Raw genomic sequence first — 19,454 nt, 5'->3', positions numbered from 1 at the left:
CAGTAATACATGTACAAATGTAAAATGTCTGTGGTATAAATGACACCCTTGTGCAGTGCACAATGTGTGCAACTATCCATGACAGCCCTGACTGCAACATGGATTGTATAGCAAAACATTGGGAATAAAGCCAGTGTTCATCAACAAGGAATAGCAAATAAACCATAATATACACATAGCATGGAATATTGGACACCTGTAAAAAAGAATGAGGAAGCTCCCTATATCTCCAGAATATGTTGTTAAATAATGCAGACCAGTGATGTTATACCTATTATGTACAAAATGAGAAAAACAAGAATATCTGTTTGTATTTTCATTTAAAAAATGATGGAAGGATACAAAAGAAACGAACGAAAGGGCTTTACCATGGTAGATGTGGGGAAGAGTGGATTGGAAAAGACCAGGAATAAGACTTCTCACTTCACGCCTTGCTATATTTTGATATATATATTTTTGAGACAAAGTCTTGTGCTCTGTTGCCCAGGCTGGAGTGCAGTGGCACAATCATAGCTCACTGCAGCCTTGACCTTCTGGGTTCAAAGGCTCCTCCCAGCTCAGTCAGCCTCCAGAGGAGCTGGGACTACAGGTGCACACCTCCACATCCAGATAATTTTTTGCTATTTTTTTGTAGCAATGGGGCCTTGCTATATTGTCCAGGCTGGTCTCGAACTCCTGGCCTCAAGCAATCCTCCTGCCTTGGCCTTCTAAAGTGCTGGAATTACCGGTGTGAGCCACAGCACCTGGCTATATTTTGATTTTTTTTTTTTTTTTTTTTTGATACGGAGTCACACTCTGCCACCCAGGCTGGAGTGCAGTGGTGCGATCTCAGCTCACTGCAATCTCTGCCTCCCAGGCTCAAGGTATTCTCCTGCCTTAGCCTCCTGAGTAGCCGGGATTACAGGCACCTGCCACCACACTTGGCTAATTTCTGTATTTTTAGTAGAGATGGGGGGAGGTGGTTTGCCATGTTGCCCAGGCTGGTCTTGAACTCCTGACCTCAAGTGATCTGCCTGCCTCGGCCTCCCAAAGTGTTGAGATTACAGGCGTGAGCCACTGTGCCCAGCCTATATTTTGATTTTTAAAATCGTGAGTAATTACATATTCAAAAAATAAAATGAATACACTTTTCCCAGTTGCAGATTGTAACTTTGTGTAACAGATGTTGAGCTGTAAAATGTCAGGTAGGTGACATTAAACCCTGTGATCTGTGCAGCCCCAGTCAGGAGAGATCATTACTCATTTTCAATTATGAATCATGTGTACTTTAGCTCCTGCAAATGCTTTTTACTTCTCTTGTAGCCACGCCAGACTCTCTCCCTAAACCTGCCAGGCTCGAGAGTAGGGCTAAGACCCCCAGCAAGGGCCCAGCCCCTAGGAAGTGCTCACTGACTATCGATTAGACCAGATTAAAAGATGAATCTGGAGGCAGTGTACTCTGGGGCCAGACCGCCTGAGGTCTAACCCTAACCTTGTTACTTATTAGCTGGGTGACCTTAAGCATGTCCGTTTATCTCCCTGTGCCTCAGTTTCCACATCCATAAAATGGGAATAAAAAGCAATCCTGGCCAGGTGCAGTGGCTCACGCCTGTAATCCCAGCACTTTGGGAGGCCGAGGCAGGTGGATCACGAGGTCAAGAGATCAAGACCACCTTGGCCAACATGGTGAAACCCATCTCTACTAAAAATACAAAAATTAGCTGGGCGTGGTGGTGCACACCTGTAGTCCAGCTACTTGGGAGGCTAAGGCAGGAGAATCGCTTGAACCCGGGAAGTGGAGTTTGTAGAGAGCCGAGATCACACCACTGCACTCCAGCCTGGTGACAAAAGTGAGACTCCTCCGTCTCAAAAAAACAAACAAACAAAAAAAAGCAGTCCTGCTGGGCATGGTAGCTTATGCTGGTAATCCCAGCACTTTGGGAGCCTGAGGTGGGCTAATTGCTTCAGTCCTGGAGTTCAAGACCAGCTAGGGCAACATGCCAAACCCTGTCTCTTAAATAAATAAATAAATAAATAAATAAAATTAGCCGGGTGTGGTGGTGCACACCTGGAGTCCCAGTTACTTGGGAGGCTAAGGTAGGAGGATCACCTGAGCCTGGGAGGCGGAGGCTACAGTGAGTCGTGATCATGCCACTGCACTCCAGACTGACTGACAGAGCAAGACCCTGTCTCAAAGAAGCAAAACAAAACAAAAATGCAGTCCTTACCATGTAGGGTTGCTGTAAGGACTAAATGAGCGAATTCATTTACACGCAGGGCACAGAGCGAGAATATGGTAACTATGAGCTACTCGTGAAGGTGGAGGGCTCAGGCACCGTGAAGGGTAAGAGGCTACGAGGGATCGGCTGGGAGGCAGGGTCCCAGGGATGCAAGGCTTAGGCTCAGGGAAGAAGGCATTGCCCCTCAGGGTTGGGGAGGGAAAGGAAAAGGCCAGCTGTGACAAAGGCTGCCAAGATGACAAGTCAGAGGAGACGGTCACTGATGATCTTGGTCAGAGCAGTTTCAGGAGCCTGACAGGGACGGAAGCCGGCGAGCCCTGAATCAGGGAAGGAGCGGGAGGTGAGAACGGAGGATCAAGGGCAGATGACTCTTGCAAGGCGTGGCTGAGAAGCAGAGAGACACAGCAAGGCTCTTGGGGGACAACTGGAAGGCATGGGGCACTTTGATTTTAACTCAGGGAACCCTGAGTTTACCTAAGTGCATATGGCCAGTCACAGCTGCAACCCATAGACTAAGAAGCCATGGGCCAGGTGCAGTGGCTCACACCTGTAATCCCAGCACTTTGGGAGGCTGAGGCGGGCGGATCATTTGAGGTTGGGAATTTGAAACCAGCCTGACCATCACTTGAGGTTGGGAGTTCGAGACCAGCCTGACCAACATGGTGAAACCCTGTCTCTACTAAAAATACAAAATTAGCCAGGCGTGGTGGTGCATACCTGTAATCCCAGCGACTTGGGAGGCTGAGGCAGGAGAATCACTGAACCCAAGAGGCGGAGGTTGCAGTGAGCCAAGATCATACCACTGCACTCCAGCCTGGGTAACAAGAGCAAAACTCCGTCTCAAAAAAAAAAAAAAAAAAAGACCATGAATCCATACTGACATAAATGAATGGATGAATGAGAAAATGAAATGAAATGGACAAGAAGAAAACACTCTTTCTTACAGTAAAATAGTGCCTAGTGATGGTAAAGCATACGGTGAAATGAGAAACCACCATTTGTCAGCTTCTAGAGGAATAATTGTTTCAGGCAAGAATCATCAATGGATGCTGACCCTAGAGTTAGCAGAATATTTACATAGCCTCAAAGTATATCCTCACAAGACACTTATTGATTCCAAAGGGAATAACAGTAACTTCATCATGGAGCCCCTGGTGAACACCGAGTTAACCAAGCCATCCAAATTAACAATAGTAATGGGAAGAGACATTGGCCGGGTGCAGTGACTCACACCTGTAATCCCAGCACTTTGGGTGGCTGAGACAGGAGGATCGCCTGAGTCCAGGGGGTCAAGGATGTGGTGAGCTAGGATTGTTTGACTCACTCCAGCCTGGGCAATACAGTAAGACTCTGACTGTAAAAACAAATAAATAAGTAAATAAACAGTAATGGGATGAAACCACATGTGCCTCCTAATACATTACACTGAGGACACATCACTTCTGTGATATTCCTGCAAAAGATGCATAACCCTAGTCTAATAATGATGAAAACTCAGATAAACTCACACTGAACGATATTTTACAAAACAGTTTGCCTGTGTTCTTCAAACATGTCAGGAAAGATAAAGACAGACCCAGGCACAGTTCCAGACTGAAGGAGGAAAACAGACAGAATACCTAAATGAAATCCCTGGTTCTGGGTTGGCAAAGAAGAGACATTGACAAAAATTTCTTGAACAAGGGAAATTGAATAAGGTTTAGGATTAGATAGCAGCATTGTGCCAATGTTAATTTCCTGATTAGCATAATTGTCCTGTGGTTAGGTAGGAGAATGAATTTGTTCTCAGGAGATACACGCTGAAGTGTTTAAAAGTAAAGGGAAATTGGCTAGGCGAGATGGCTCATGCTTGTAATCCCAGCACTTTGGGAGGCCGAGGTGGGCAGACCACTTGAGGCCAGGAGTTCAAAACCAGCCTGGCCAACATGGTGAAATCCCGTCTCTACTAAAAATACAAAACACACACACACACACACATACACACACACACACACACATTTAGCCAGGAGTGGTGGTGCGTGCCTGTAATCCCAGCTACTCAGGAGGCTGAGGCAGGAGAATCACTTGAACCCAGGAGGCAGAGGTTGCACTGAGCTGAGATCGCGCCACTGCACTCCAGCCTGGGCAACAAGAGCAAAACTCTGTCTCAAAAAAAAAAGGAAAGGAAAGGGAAATCATGATGGAGTAAATAGAAAACATTTGGGCAATGTGGGTGAAGGGTATTCAGAAATTCTATGTGCTGTTCTTGCAACTTCTCCATAAACCTGAAGTTATTTCAAAATAAAAAGTTAACAAAATGGTAACAGTAAAGATCAGGGAGTAGTAATAGTAGCTAACATCTCTTGAGCACTTACCATATTCCAGGTACTGCCCACACTGCCCGTCCTCACAATAGTTAATAGTTGTTTTATTTTTATTTTTATAGATACAGGGTTTCACTAGGTTGCCCAGGCTGATCTCGAACTCTTGGGCTCAAGTGATCCTCCCACCTCGGCCTCCCAAATTGCTGGGATTATAGGCATGAACCACCGCACCCTGCCAATAGTTAGTGGTTACTGTGATTATCCCATCCCCATTTTACAGAGTAGGAAACTGAGGCTCAGAAGAAAAGATGGAGAGTTAGGATGGGAGAGGTGGTTAGAGGAGGATGAGTGGGTTCCTGAATAAGGATGTTCCAGCACTTCCCTCCTAGCAGCCTCGTTATTTAGACTTGGAATGGTCTAGTTCTCGTGACTGCCTCCTCCATTAGACTATAAACCCATGAAAGCACGGGCTGTGTCTATCTTGGTCATGGATGCATCGATAGTGTCACCACAGGCCCCACACAGAGAAGAAAGCCAGCGAATGTTTATCGATGGAATAACTGATGCCTATTCACAATAATGATAATGTTATGACTATCAATAAAGATAACAGTAATAACAGTTTTCATTTGTGTTAATGCATTGCATCCTCAAAAGAACCCAAGGGGGCTGAGCGAGGTGGCTCATGCCTATCATCCCAGCACTTTGGGAGGCCAAGGTAGGAGAATCGATGGAGCCCAAGAGTTCAAGAGGAGCCTGGGCAATGTAGTGAGACCACATCTCTACAAAAAATAAACTTAAAAATTAGACAGGCATGATGTCACATACCCGTAGTCCCAACTACTCAGGAGGCTGAGGTGGGAGGATTGCTTACGCCCAGGAGGTCAAGGCTGCAGTGAGCTATGATCACACCACTGCACTCCAGCCTGGGCAACAGAGAAAGACCTTGTCTCTAAAATGAAATAAAACAGAATACATATAACTCAAGGACTGTTTTATCCTCATTTTACAAATAAGGAAAGTGAGGCTTGCAGAGATGTCTCTTGCCTGAGGCAGGCAGCCAGAAGGGTATGGCTGGCCCTTGGCAACCCCACCCAAGTCCTGGGCCCATACGATGTCCCACACCCACCTTCTGGAAGTCCTTCTTGGAGATGAGGCCACGGGGATCCGTTACGTAGTCCTGGAACGCTTCAGAGCCCACAATGTCCTTGAGTTTCAGGAACATGTCGAAGAACTTGAGGATCATCTCCACGTTGGATGAGGATTCCACGAGCATGTCCACCATCTGCCGGGCGATCATGCCATTCACCACGTTCCCTGCAGGCAGCCCCAGGTCAGTGTGGCCGGTGAACACTCCCTTCTGGGGCCCCACCAGGCTTGCCTCTCTTTCCAGCCCAGGAACCACCACGCTACTGGAGTGTCCCTGGCCAGCCACAGCCTCCCCTCCACAGGTCCCTTCCTGGCCTGCGTCAGCCTCTGTGCCAACCTGGCTGATCCTGCCTTTGCCCACCTCTCCCAGTAAAGCTAATGATGTCAGGTCGGGGGTGGTGGCTCACGCCTGTAATCCCAGCACTTTGGGAGACCGAGGTGGGTGGATCACTTGGGGCCAAGAGTTTGAGACCAGCCTGGCCAACATGGTCAATAAAAATCAGCTGGGTGTGGTGGCATGTGCTTGTAATTCCAGCTACTTGGGAGGCTGAGGCACGAGAATTGCTTGAACCTGGGAGGTGGAGGTTGCAGAGCCGAGATCGTGCCACTGCACTCCAGCCTGGGTGATGGAGTGAGACTCTGCCTCAAAAAAAAAAAAAAAAGATAATGATGACGTATGCTAAAGGTAGGTGCCAAATGCTACCCTGGCACAATCACACAAAAAGGGAAGTGTGTGACTCTACTTTTAGGAAGAGAAACTGAGACATAGAGAAAGTCATGCACTCAAAGTTACATAGCCAGTAAAGTGGGGAGAATGGATTTGAACTCCTAGCTGCATGACCTCAGGGCTTACACAGCTAAAACTTCCACGAGTCCACACAGTCAGGAGGGTCCACAGAAGACTGAGACTAGCCAATGGTAAGCAGCAAGGAGAGGTGGAGATTGGAAAACTGCGATCCCACACTCCCTCTAAAGGCAGCAGCTGAAGCTTGGCTCCAGTTTATTTTTGTATTTTTTAAATTTTAATGTAGGCTGGGCGCAGTGGCTCACGTCTGTAATCCCAGCACTTTGGAAGGCCGAGGCAGGTGGATCACGAGGTCAGGAGTTCGAGACCAGCCTGACCGACATGGTGAAATCCCCGTCTCTACTAAAAATACAAAAATTAGCCAGATGTGGTGTCGTATGCCTGTAATCCCAGCTACTCAGGAGGCTGAGGCAGGAGAATCGCTTGAACCCGGGAGGCGGAGGGTGCAGTGAGCTGAGATCACGCCACTGCACTCCAGCCTGGGCAACAGAGCGAGACTCCGTCTCAAAAAAAAAAAAAGTGTTATAATTTCACATTTATATAAAAGTTGCAAGAATAGTGTAAGGGATCCTAGCCGGCGCGGTGGCTCATGCCTGTAATCCCAGCACTTTGGGAGGCCGAGGTGGGAGGATCACGAGGTCAGGAGATCCAGACCATCCTACCAACATGGTGAAACCCCGTCTCTGCTAAAAAATACACACAAAAAAAATTAGCCGGGCGTGGTGGCGGGCGCCTGTAGTCCCAGCTACTGGGGAGGCTGAGGCAGGAGAATGGCGTGAACCTGGGAGGCGGAGCTTGCAGTGAGCCAAGATCGCACCACTGCACCTCCAGCCTGGGAGGCAGAGCGAGACTCCATCTCAGGAAAAAAAAAAAAAAAAAAAGGGATCCTAATATATCCACATTCATCAATTGTTTATCTTTTGCCACATTTGGTTTGTTTTTGGGGTTTGTTTTTTTGAGACAGGGTCTTGCTCTGTCACCCAGGCTGGAGTGCAGTGGTGTGATCACAGCTCACTGCAGCCTGGACCTCCCGGGCTCTGGTGATCCTCCCACCTCAGCCTCCCGAGTAGCTGGGTCTACAAGCACACACCACCACACTAGGCTAATTTTTGTATTTTTTGTAGAGACAGGGTCTCACCATATTGCCCAGGCTGGTCTCAAACTGCTGGGCTCAAGAGATCCTCTGGCCTCGGCCTCCCAAAGTGCTGGGATTACAGGCGCGTGACGCACCCTGCATCACATTTGTTTTATCATTTTCTTTCTTGGCTGGGTGCGGTGGCTCACGCCTGTAATCCCAGCACTTTGGGAGGCCGAGGCGGGTGGATCACGAGGTCAGGAGATGCAGACCATCCTGGCTAACACAGTGAAACCCCGTCTCTACTAAAAATACAAAAAATTAGCCGGGCATGGTGGTGGGTGCCTGTAGTCCCAGCTATTCGGGAGGCTGAGGCAGGAGAATGTCGTGAACCTGGGAGGCGGAGCTTGCAGTGAGCTGAGATTGCACCATTGCACTCCAACCTGGGTGACACAGTGAGACTCCATCTCAAAAAAAAAAAAAAAAAATTCTCTTTCTCTCTGTATATTTTTTTTCTGAACAATTTGAGAGTAAGTTGCAGTCATGCGGTCCTTTTACCCTTAAACATTTCGGTGTCTATGTTCTAAAAGACAAGGACATTGTTTAATATAATCACCATGCTATCATGAACATCTAGAGATATAACATTGATATAATTAAGTTATTTCATCTAATCCAGCTAATTTTTGCCATGTGAGAATGTTGACCCAGGGTCACTGAAGCTTACAGTTTTCCAAGAAAAGCTGGAAATCTTGATGTTTAAAGGGAACCTTCTGATTTTTTTTTTTTTTTTTTTTTTTTTTTGAGCTGGAGTTTTGCTTTTGTCGCTCAGGCTGGAGTGCAATGGCGTGATCTCGGCTCACTGTAATTTCCGCCTCCCAGGTTCAAGCAATTCTCCTCCCTCAGCCTCCCGAGCAGCTGAGATTACAGGCACATGCTACCACGCCGGGATAATTTTTGTATTTTTAGTAGAGATGGGTTTTCACCATGTTGGCCAGGCTGGTCTCAAACTCCTGACTTCAGGTGATCTTCCCACCTCGGCCTCCCAAAGTGCTGGGATTACAGGTGTAGCCACTGCATCTGGCCTATTATGGCTTCTTCATCAACCCATGACACGACTTCATCTGACATGATGTCAGATGGGGTTGAGGATTAGGGTCTCCCAGGTCTCAGGGGTCCATTCTCAGGCTTCTCTGAACCTCTTTACTGTCCCCTCACCCTCACTCCTGGGTGTTTACCTTCTAGTAGCGACAGCAACATCACCACCATGTCCTTCTGCAGATCCAGCAGCTCCTTCAGCAGCTCGATCTGGCTTGAGTCCTAGAGACCCCACATCCCAGCTCGGTGAGGGTTGGTCTCTGCAGACACCTCCCCCACCTCTGTTGCTTCTCCCCCTCCTCACCTACCCAGCAGGGCCTAAACCCCTGTTTTCTCCCCTCTTACCTCCGAGGGGACCCGAGTCCAGACATGTTCCTCAGAAGCAGGGGAAGGGGCAGAGAGACAAGATTGTGGGGGTGGGGTTGGCACTTGGGGGAAGGGCCCGATAGGTGATGGGTAGTGGGAAGGCTGGCAGACAAGGAGGACTGAGAGGGTTGCAGGGCAGACATTTGGGGCAGAGAGAGACAGAGACAGACAGAGACAAACACTGGGGACAGAGACCCAGGTCTAGGAAGGGATGTGAGTCCAGCACTGTGCCTGGCCTACGGTGGGCTTGACAGATATATGTTTAATATAATGTGTGATGGCAAGAGTGGGACGCTGGGTTCAGGAGGAAGGCTGCAGAGATAGCCATGTGCTTTCTGGTAAGCCGTCTGCGGGGAACATAGGGCCACAGTGTAGGGCCCATAGAAACCTCCAACACAAAGTTTTGCCTCATGGCCCCTATTTATGTTAGGTTGAGTCACATAAAATTGCCAATATGTGATCACTTTTGGCTCACAAAGTGGTAATTTCTTTCTTTTTGAGACAGAGTTTTGCTCTTGTTGCTCAGGCTAGAATGTAATGGCGCAATCTCGGCTCCCCACAACCTCTGCCTCCCAGGTTCAAGCGATTCCCCTGCCTCAGCCTCCCAAATAGCTGGGATTACAGGCATGTGCCACCGTACCCGGCTAATTTTTTATTTTTAACAGAGACAGGGTTTCTCCATGTTGGTGAGGCTGATCTCGAACTCCTGACCTCAGGTGATCCGCCTGCCTTGGACTCCCAGAGTGCTGGGATTACAGGCATGAGCCACCGTGCCAGGTCCAAAGTGGTAATTTCATATGGTTCCACCAAATAAAATGGAGAGGGGAGGAGATGATACCAGATAAATGGGATGTAAGGGTCTTTTGCTCCCATGCTAGTTCTTTCTACCAGCTGTTGATTCCAATCCTAATGTATTTCCACAGTTCCAAAGGTCTGCATTCTGGGTCTAAGGTCCCAACACTCCTAATCTCAAGATCTTACAGTGGGTGGGTGCCTGTGGTTTGTGCCTACTCATGATTCAGTCCCCTTCCTCTCTTTACAATCCCTCAATTTTCACCTGCGGTGTCCCCCATCCCACATATGGGGCATATGGGGCTAACTCTACCTCCTGGTTCTATAGGTGGGTATATGACCAGGCCTGGCCAGTCAGAGCTTTCTTTCCTAAGCCTATGATGATTGGTTCAAGGATGGACATGTGACCCAATAGGCTAGTCAGAGAGAATCTCAGGTTTTTTTTTTTTTTTTTTTTTTTTCTTGGAGCTTTCAGGAAAGAGGAGATCTCTTCCCTCTGGGGCTGTTAAGAAGTAGGGTGGATAGGAGCCCGAGGCACCATTTTTTCCAGCCAGGGAGACAGCCTGCTTGCAAATGCAGTCAAAGAGGAGACAGTTCTGCTGACATCACTCTAAGCCCTGGATCTGTAATATGAACTGATAAATTCTTTATTTTTATTCTTCTTAAGCCACACTTTGCCCTGGATTTCTAGCTTTTGCAACCTAGACTAGATGGTGGCGGATGAATTAGTCCTGCAGGATTTGGAATTCTACATGATGATACCAACGTTCTCTAGAATTTTAGGATGATACCAACAGCACAACTTCAGCTGCTGTGACACGGAGGAATTGCATCTTAAGTTTAACTCCTCTTAAAAAGTCAGATGACAACGAATTAGGGTTTCTGCCAGCCCCTGGGGCACCTTTGAGCAAATTAGAAAAAAAGGCGCCCTCTAAAACACTTCCTGTAGGGAAGTTATAACATGCTGGATGCTTTACTGCCATCTGCTGGAAAACTAAACTATTGTAATAAATACACCATTATGTGTAGGATGTGAATGCCCTCAGAGGTCGTGCCTTTGTGCAGTGCACAACCTGCGGAACAGTATATGGCAGACTTGAATATAGTTACTAGACAGAAGCAGAGCAAATGGATTAAGTGTTCGTGAGACATTGGCAAGGCTGCAAAGGGGTGAGGGAAAGAGGAACACAAGGATTATGGAAATGGGAGATGGTGCTCAACAGGGACCTTACATCATGAATGCCTGATATGGGTGTCATCTGCCGCAAGCAAGATAAAGAAGCAAAACATATTCAGCCCCTCCGCTCTAATCTAGAAACCAGCCCCATCCTAGCCCAAGGACTGTCCACGTCTGAGATACCCTCATCAGAGAGAAAAACAGCAACCAATCATGGAGGAGCTCCGGTCATTGAGGCGGGGCCAACACGTCAGACCAATGGAAGCGTGGATGGAAAACCAGCTGATTGGTGGGGCGGGAAGCGCGAGGAGGAGGCGGGGTCATGTAGAGAGCCAATCCAGAAAGAGGATGGATTTGGCCACTGAGAGGGAACCAGTCTGGAACATGCCGAGAGCACTTGGGTGACAAACTGACCAATGGGGCAAGAGTTGGAAATGGACTACTTGGGGGACGCCTGGAAGCAGGTGGATGGAGACCAGAGGGGCTCGAACCTGAGCGAGCTTCATCATCATGTGGGCGAACACGTGCAGGAATCCCACCACTGCGTCCCATAGGCGGCTGTGCGCCAGGCTCTGCTGGTTCCCGGTGCAGGGACCCTGGGAGGCAGAGCGCCGTGTGAACGGGAAGGGAATCCACGAGAAGGGATCAGGGATCGCGATGCGGGACCCCCTCCCTTCCCACTCCCGCCCCAGGGGGAGCGCCCTACCTGGATGTACTCAGTGAGGCTGTTGAACACCTGCTTAGCCACCGACATGGCTTTGGAGAAGTTCCTCTTGCCCTGCTCTTCAATGACATCCTTGCCCGAGTAGTACCAGTAGAAGTCGCTGATGGATTCCTGGTGGGGGCGGGCAGGGTGTGAGGGGGTGCGGGGGCCGACCATGGCCCTGCAGCCCCCGACCCAAGTCACACCTGAACCGTCTCACATCCTCACCTGCAGCCGCAGGAGGTAGTCCACAGTGCAAATGATGATGTTAATAGTGGTCGTGTTCCCTGTCTGTGTCCGTAGGTAGTTCTGGAAATCTGGGGAGATGAAAAGTCATTTTTCCAGCACCTCCCATGTGCTAGGGGAGATGAACAGTGGGTCATTTATTCATTTATGCAATACTCATGTGTTGAGTGCCTATTGTATGCCAGAAGGCATATCATCATCAATTTATTTAATAACTATCAAGTACTTACTATATGACAGAGAAAGATAGATGATCATTTATTCATTTATCTAAAAATACTGGCCGGGTGGCTCATGCCTGTAATCCCAGCACTTTGGGAGGCCGAGGTGGGCAGATCACCTGAGGTCAGGAGTTCGAGACCAGCCTGACCAACATGGTGAAACCCCGTCTCTACTAAAAATACAAAAATTAGCTGGGTGTGGTGGTGGGCACCTGTAATCCTAACTACTTGGGAGGCTGAGGCAGGAGAATCGCTTCAACCCCGGAGGCAGAGCTTGCAGTGAGCAGAGATCTCCCCATTGCAGTCCAGCCTGGGCAACAAGATCGAAACCCCGTCTCAAAAATAAATAAATAAATAAATAAATAATTTAAAAATAGGCCGGGAGCGGCGGCTCACGCCTGTAATCCCAGCACTTTGGGAGGCCCAGGTGGGTGCATCACTCGAGGTCAGGAGTTTGAGACCAGCCTGGCCAACATGGTGAAATCCCATCTCTACTTAAAAAAATATAAAATTAGCCAGGTGTGGTGGGTGCCTGTAATCCCAGCTACCTGGGAGGCTAAGGCAGGAGAATTGCTTGAACCCAGGAGGCAGAGGTTGCAGTGAGCCTAGATCATGCCACTGCACTCCAGCTTGGACAACAAGAGTGAAACTCCATCTCAAAAAATAAATATAAAAAATAAAATATAATATAAATATTATTGAGGGCCTACTATGTGTCAAATGTGGTGGAGGGTCATTTATTCATTCAGTTTTTTCCAACAAATATGTATACTGAGCACCAACTATGTAGCAGGGAGAAATAGAGATTCAGTCCCTCGTTAGTTTCCAAACAGTTTTATCAAATTCCTACTATGTGCTGGGGATATTCATGCATTTATCCAACAAATATTTATTGAGCACCTACTAAAGGCCAGGGAACATATGGATTGGTCACTTGTTCATTTATTCAACATATTTTATTGAGTGTATACTACATCCTCACAAGATTAAGATTGTCACATCCTCTTTGCTACAACAAATTTGTTGCGTTCTTACTATGTGTCATGCAGTATTCCAGGCTCTGGGGATACAGTAGTAAAAAAAAAAACAGTCCCTGGCCTTGGGGGGGATTTTTTTTTTTTTTTTGAAAAGGTCTCCCTCTGTTGCCCAGGTTGGAGTACTGTGGCATGATCATAGCTCACTGCAGCCTTGACCTCCTGGGTTCAAGTGATCCTCCTGCCTCAGCCTCCTGGGTAGCTGGAACTATAGGTGTGAGCCACCACGTCCAGCCAATTTTTAATTTTTTTGTTGAGACCAGCCCAGGCTGGTCTCAAACTCCTGGCCTCAAGCAACCCTCCCACCTCGACCTCCCATAGTGCTGGGATTACAGACATGAGCCGTATGTCCAGCTCTTGCCCTTCTGAAGTTTATATTCTTGCGCAGTAATTTTTATATCTTTTCTGACTGCAATCTATGGTAGGAAATCCTTTTTTTTTTTGAGACAGAGTCTTGCTCTGTCACCCAGGCTGGAGTGCAGTGGCATGATCTCAGTTCACTGCAACCTCTGCCCCCCAGGTTCAAGCAATTCTCCTGCCTCAACCTCCTGAGTAGCTGGGATTACAGGCATGTGCCACCACGCCCGGCTAATTTTTTTGCATTTTTAGTAGAGACAGGGTTTCACCATATTGGACAGGCTGGTCTCCAACTCCTGACCTTGTGATCCACCTGCCTCGGCCTCCCAAAGTGCTGGGATTACAGGCATGAGCCACCGCACCCGGCCGAGGAAATCCTTTTTACATTGATACCTGATACATGTGTCCAATCTGAAATTATATTCACCTATTCCCGAAAGAGAAGTTTCACATTGCCTTACTCTGTGCCATGCATTCTGTTCTTTTCTGTCCTGTACTGCTCCAGGTAACTACAAAAGAAGAAATGTGTGCTTCTCCTCCTCTCAACCTTGGCTGCACATCAGAACAACCAGGAGGCTTTTAAAAATCCCAGTGCTCAGGCCCAACCCCAGATAAATTAAATTAGAACCTGTAGAGGCAAAACCTGGGCTTAAGTCTCTTTTAAAGCTCCCCAGGCATGCCAGTGTACAATTACGATGAGAACCTCTGCATGAAACTGATTCATGAACGCGTCTGATGGGTTGGTTCCCACTATTTAAAAAACATTGTTCTGTGAAAGCAAACTGTTAAAGCTGAGTGACGGGTAGTTGGAGGTTTATTATACTGTAGTATATGATTGGAAGTTTATTATACTGTAGTATATGATTTTTTTTTTTTTTTTTTTGGTAGAGACAGGGTCTCCCTATGTTGCCCAGGCTTGTCTTGAACTCCTGGGCTCAAGTGATCCTCCTGCCTCAGCCTCCTAAAGTGCTGGGATTACAGGCGTGAGCCACAGTGCCCAGCCAAGTCCTTTCAAATGTTTACAGCAACATCATGTTGCACGGGAAGGTTTTAACAGCCCCTGAAAGTATGTTCGCCCCCAGTTTTTCTTTCCCCCTAACTTTTTTACAGTCAGTTCACAATTGCTCTATCAGGTTGGCTCGACAGAAGGCCTATTTTGCCTAGTTTCATGACATAGACAAAGCATACTCAAATATTCCAAATTTTATAAGCAAAGGTACAGGCTTTCCCATCAACCCTGCTTTCTAACTCCTTTATTTGTGTTAATTTAAATTGTTAAATTAAATTGTGTTAATTTAAATTGGACTATACGCAAAAATAAAAGATACACAGCTCCTGTAAAAAAAATTCTGGCAACTGACAACACCTGTTATAGACATGTGCAAATAAGTGAGAGACAAACCTTTTGTCTGCTTTGAATAGCACTGACTCCTCAAGACATGCAAGGGGTCTGAGAGTTGAAAGATATTTCAAATATCTATTTGATTAGGCCATGAATTTAGGCAGAGGACTGGGTTGCAAATATGTTGGGAGACAGCAATCCCTCTCATAACAACATTCTCATTTTCAAAACTTCATATTCCTGAGGAATAAAATTTATTTTAAACCCAAAGACTGATTCCATCTTAGTTAAAATTAAAGAATGAAAATCTTAGTCCCAGCTGGGTATAGTGGCTCACACCTGTAATCCCAGCATTTTAGGAGGCCAAGGCAGGAGGATTGCTTGAATCCAGGAGTTCGAGATCCCCTGGGCAACATAGTGAGATCTCATCTCTATAAAAAATAAAAAACTTAGCCAGACATGGTGATGCATGCCTGTAGTCCTGGATACTTGGGAGGCTGAGGGGTGGATCACTTGAGCCCGGGAGGCAGAGGTTGCAGTGAGCTGTGATCACACCACTGCACTCCAGTCTGGGCGACAAGAGTGAGACTCTGTCTAAAAAAAAAAAAAGAAAAGAAAAGAAAAAGAAAATCTTCGTCCCATGGCACAAAGGTATTTAATAAACCTTGAAAAACTGGTTGTGGACACAAGAGCTTTTGAAAATTCAAGACAAAGGGATCATGCTTTATCCTTTGTTGAAAGAAAAAGAATGAAGATTAAAGATATTTACAAATCAGTTACCTTAAAGAGCACTAACCAAGTGGGTGAAGGTTCTATGGAAGTTAGATTACTAATTACTCCAATTCTTGTCATGAAAGTTAATTTCCGGGTAGTCTGTGGTTTCCTAATCATCTGCTAAAGGTTATAACCACAATCTTGAGACTGTACATGTTTGTTATAGGAAATGGCATTGGGTAGAATGTTTTTTGTGCAGAATTTTGACTGTTCTGTAAAGTCGTAAACTAGGTTTGCTGCATGAGACTGTATTTCTCATCATTGATGTTGTGTAATTAATTTGCTGTCATCCTCAATCTTGTTAAATTGGCTGAACCACAACAAAACAAAACTCTTGCTTAAGATAGGAAAGAATCTGTAGGCCTTTGTACAGACCTTTCCTCTGCAAAGATTTTATAAGCAAAATAAACAAGTGATTCTAATTGATTTATTTTTAAATGCCAGGCAGTTTTTTCCTTTAGGTCTTTTCTGGACCTAAAGTACAGAAATCCACCACGTGTATAGAACTTTGGCAGCCACTGCACAACGCCTGTGGGAAAATAGCATGTGACAAATTGCCCATTTGGGCAAATTGATTTTTGGCCAAATTGGTTTTTGGCAGGTTGCTTTTGGGGAATTGGACTGGCCAGAGGAGATGAAGGGGAAGCAAAGTGGCTAGATTCCAGAAATTCCAGAGAAGTTTTTTTTTGAGATGGAGTTTTGCTCTGTTGCCCAGGCTGGAGTGCAATGGTGCAACCTTGGCTCACTGCAACCTCCATCTCATGGGTTCAAGCGATTCTCCTGCCTCAGCCTCCTGAGTAGCTGGGATTACAAGCATGTGCCACCACGCCCTGCTATTTTTGTTATTTTTTTAGTAGAGACAGGGTTTCACCATGTTGGCCAGGCTGGTCTCGAACTCCTGACCTCAGGAGATCCACCAGCCTTTGTCTCCCAAAGTGCTGGGATTATAGGCCTGAGTCACTGCGCCCGGCCTCCAGAGAGATTTTGAAAGCTAGGTGGATTGACACTGGCTGGAGAGTGGCCATCATTGACAGGGGGAGGAGGGGGGTTGGAAACTAACTCAGGCAACCCTTCCGTACCAGCCCCAAACCTCGGCTTCCCCTCTACCCCACACCCCTCCTCCTCACCATTATTGTGCCCCTCACAGAGCAATTGTAGGAATCGGAACAGGTCTTGTGTGAATTCATCATCCGCCATGACCTTCTCTCCTGGGTGGAAGGGAGGGGACAGGGCCCAGGAGGGGTCAGACGCGCCAAGACACAGCGCACACATGCACAAGGCCCATGCACACTGCACACGCATGCACAAAGCATGGGGGTGCTGGGAGGAGCAGCTGCCACTCCAAAGACACTGTGAGGGCCACGGGCATCCATGACACCAGGCGGTCTTGACCTCAGAGCCCATGACATCAGCAGACAGAGACCCGAGGGGCCCTGAGTCATGAAGCTGGGGCCTCAAGTGTCTTTCTACATCAGTGCCCTCTGATGTCACTACTTGTGTTACATTCGGGAGTGTCTGCTGACCTTGCAGACATTCAGGCAGCTGGTAATGCCCTCAGCCCTCCTTCAGACCGTGGAGGTTAATGGATTAGGGGGGTTGGGGTCACCTTCACACAAAGGCTCTGGGCAGGGGAAGATTGGGCTGGGAGGGATAAGGGATAGGGATTGAAAGCCAGCCAATTGGCCCAGATGTCTTGAAAGCAGCCAATCCAGGAATAGCACAGGGGAGGCGTGTAAACAAGGGCCAATCAGAATGGGCATCTGAAAGAAGCAAATCATGGTGGGCGGTAGGGGAAGAGGCTAGACCGCAAATGGGCCAACCAGAGCAGGCGCAGAGGAGGCAGGCGCAGAGGAGGCAGGCGCACACCAATCAGAGTGGATGCCGGAGGCAACCAGTTGGGTTGGTGGATGGGAAACGCCGACCGACCAATCTGAGTTCGGGGTGCAGAGAGCAGAGTAGGTGGGAGTGGGGATCACTCCACACCGGGACTGCGAATCTGGGTCTGGAAGTCCGACAATATCTAGCTGGAAAGAGATCTTTGCCGTATTCTCTAGCTTCTGCTTCACACATGGGGAAAGTGAAGCTTAGGGAAGGTAAGAGACTTGTTCACAGGCCCACGTATTCTCAGTGGCTGATCTGGGACCTGAATCATGCTCCCTAGACTCCTGATCTCCAGGTTTTGCACTGGCAGGGCGCACCTGCCGAAGGGTCCCTCCCTCCCCTCCACATCCCAGATCCTCAGCCCCTAGGTGGAGGGGTGGACGGGGTTAGGAGGGGTGGGTGACAGCAGCACAGCACGGGGGTAGGCTGGGGGAATTACCGTTCTGGCGATTGATGACTGGGGCAGCCAACAGGATGGGAGGAGGAAGCAGGAGAAAAGAGAGAAAAAGAGAGAGGGAGACAGACCGCAAACACACACAATGACAGTCAGGGACAAAGACACAGAAAGACACACACAGAGAGAGGAACAACCCACAGAGAGAAAGGCAGAGTGATAAGGAGACAGAAGGAAGTGGATTAGCAAGGAAGAGGGTAGGAAATGAGGGTAAAAGCAGAGGGAATGAAAGAAGAGGATGGAGAGGGAGAGAGAGAGATGAAGACATAGAGGTAGAAAGGCAGGAGCGAGGATCCGGGTAGAAAGGTTAGACACATCACAACACAGCAAAGAGGAGACGCGATTAACCCGGATTAGGGACATTAATAAGAGAACAGCAACCAGGGCGTGACATTTGGGGCACGTGGAGGGTGGGGTCCATGTAGTGATGGGTGAGAACACAAGACAGAATGACTTCTGGCTGGGGGGAGCGGAGGTGGGTGGTGGACATGGGGAGGGAGACCCTCAGGGGATGGAGGGGGTGGGATTGGGGGACCACAGCAGAGGGAGGGACCCGAGGGAGCCCTTGGGAACCAGTGTCTTGGAGGAAGGGAGCTCTGGGCAATGGCGGGTGGGGGTGGGGTGGCAGGAATCCCGAAGGAAGATGTCCCAGGGAGAGGGAAGCCCAAGGGAGGGCCTCACCAGTGCCATCCTCGTTCACCATGCCCAGCCCCTCGGCCTTGTTCTGTCTCTCAAAGGCATTGAGATCCAGGACGCTGAGGAAAAGAAAGGAAAGATAGGGGGGATGTGATGAAGCCTCTGCCCTCCTCTCTTCCAGAGCCTGGCAGCTCCCCACCATGGTAGCCTGGAGAGCCACAGGAAACCATGTATGCCCTGAAATCAAGAGGAAGCAGAAATGAAGAGTTGGCAGAAGCTAGGACATAAGGTAGGGCCAGGATGAACCATGCGCATGCTGAAATAATGAGGAACCAGAAACCACCCATTTAGCAAAAGCTGCAGAGGGTAGGAAGAGTCAGCTGGCAGCAAGAGGCGAATAAAGGCAGACAACAGTAGAGGCATATTAATTAGGATCATCAGAGAGCTCCTAAATCTCCCACTGCCAAGTTCCCCTTGAATTCTCAAGTTTTTGGTTCCACAGTCTGGAATCCGTAATGCAACTCATTCTTCAAGTCTATGACATTTTTGCCTCCCTTATTGTTCTACATTAATTCTTATAATAAATTCCCTGTTATTTGAGCGATTCTGAGTGAGTCTCTTTCCCTGGACTGAAAGAGCAGAATCAGAACCGGAAATGGTACCAGGAGTGGGGTGGCAGTGGCACCAAACAGAGCTTAACAAGAAGAGGTCCACTTGAACCCACCTGCATGTTTGCATCAGTGCCTGGATACTCTGGAAGAAGCCAACTTCCTTCTTGTCCTTAAGATAATCCAGCATTTTCTGCAGAGAGGGAGGCAGGGG

At 47.9% G+C, this 19,454-nt stretch overlaps 1 protein-coding gene and 1 long non-coding RNA gene across 4 annotated transcripts in view; one reads left to right on the top strand and one right to left on the bottom strand.

Annotated features, from left to right (window-relative positions):
* RYR1 (ryanodine receptor 1) overlaps window positions 1-19,454 on the bottom strand; it is a 148,656-nt gene that overhangs the window by 35,452 nt on the left and 93,750 nt on the right. The window contains exons 79-87 of one of the 3 annotated variants that reach the window (XM_063720078.1): window positions 19,357-19,433; window positions 18,678-18,751; window positions 16,789-16,869; window positions 11,916-12,004; window positions 11,691-11,819; window positions 11,476-11,580; window positions 8,790-8,871; window positions 5,652-5,839; window positions 3,453-3,573 (exon numbers count right to left, since the gene is read on the bottom strand). In XM_063720078.1, the coding sequence (XP_063576148.1) occupies window positions 3,453-3,573; window positions 5,652-5,839; window positions 8,790-8,871; window positions 11,476-11,580; window positions 11,691-11,819; window positions 11,916-12,004; window positions 16,789-16,869; window positions 18,678-18,751; window positions 19,357-19,433 (946 nt within the window). Of the gene's footprint in view, window positions 1-3,452; window positions 3,574-5,651; window positions 5,840-8,789; window positions 8,872-10,234; window positions 11,067-11,475; window positions 11,581-11,690; window positions 11,820-11,915; window positions 12,005-16,788; window positions 16,870-18,677; window positions 18,752-19,356; window positions 19,434-19,454 lie in introns of those variants that run through there. The other 2 variants (XM_054540360.2, XM_063720079.1) reach the window with 2 other exon arrangements.
* Window positions 1,888-19,234, top strand: LOC129051963 (uncharacterized). Its single transcript, XR_008516577.2, has 3 exons — window positions 1,888-2,323; window positions 5,742-5,855; window positions 18,814-19,234. It is a non-coding gene; the product is annotated as an uncharacterized LOC129051963 (long non-coding RNA).

This window comes from Pongo abelii, chromosome 20 (assembly GCF_028885655.2).
Source record: "Pongo abelii isolate AG06213 chromosome 20, NHGRI_mPonAbe1-v2.0_pri, whole genome shotgun sequence".
Taxonomy (NCBI): domain Eukaryota; kingdom Metazoa; phylum Chordata; class Mammalia; order Primates; family Hominidae; genus Pongo; species Pongo abelii.
The sequence above is the reverse complement of the archived record's forward strand: the minus strand, read 5'-3'. Positions and strand labels throughout refer to the sequence as shown.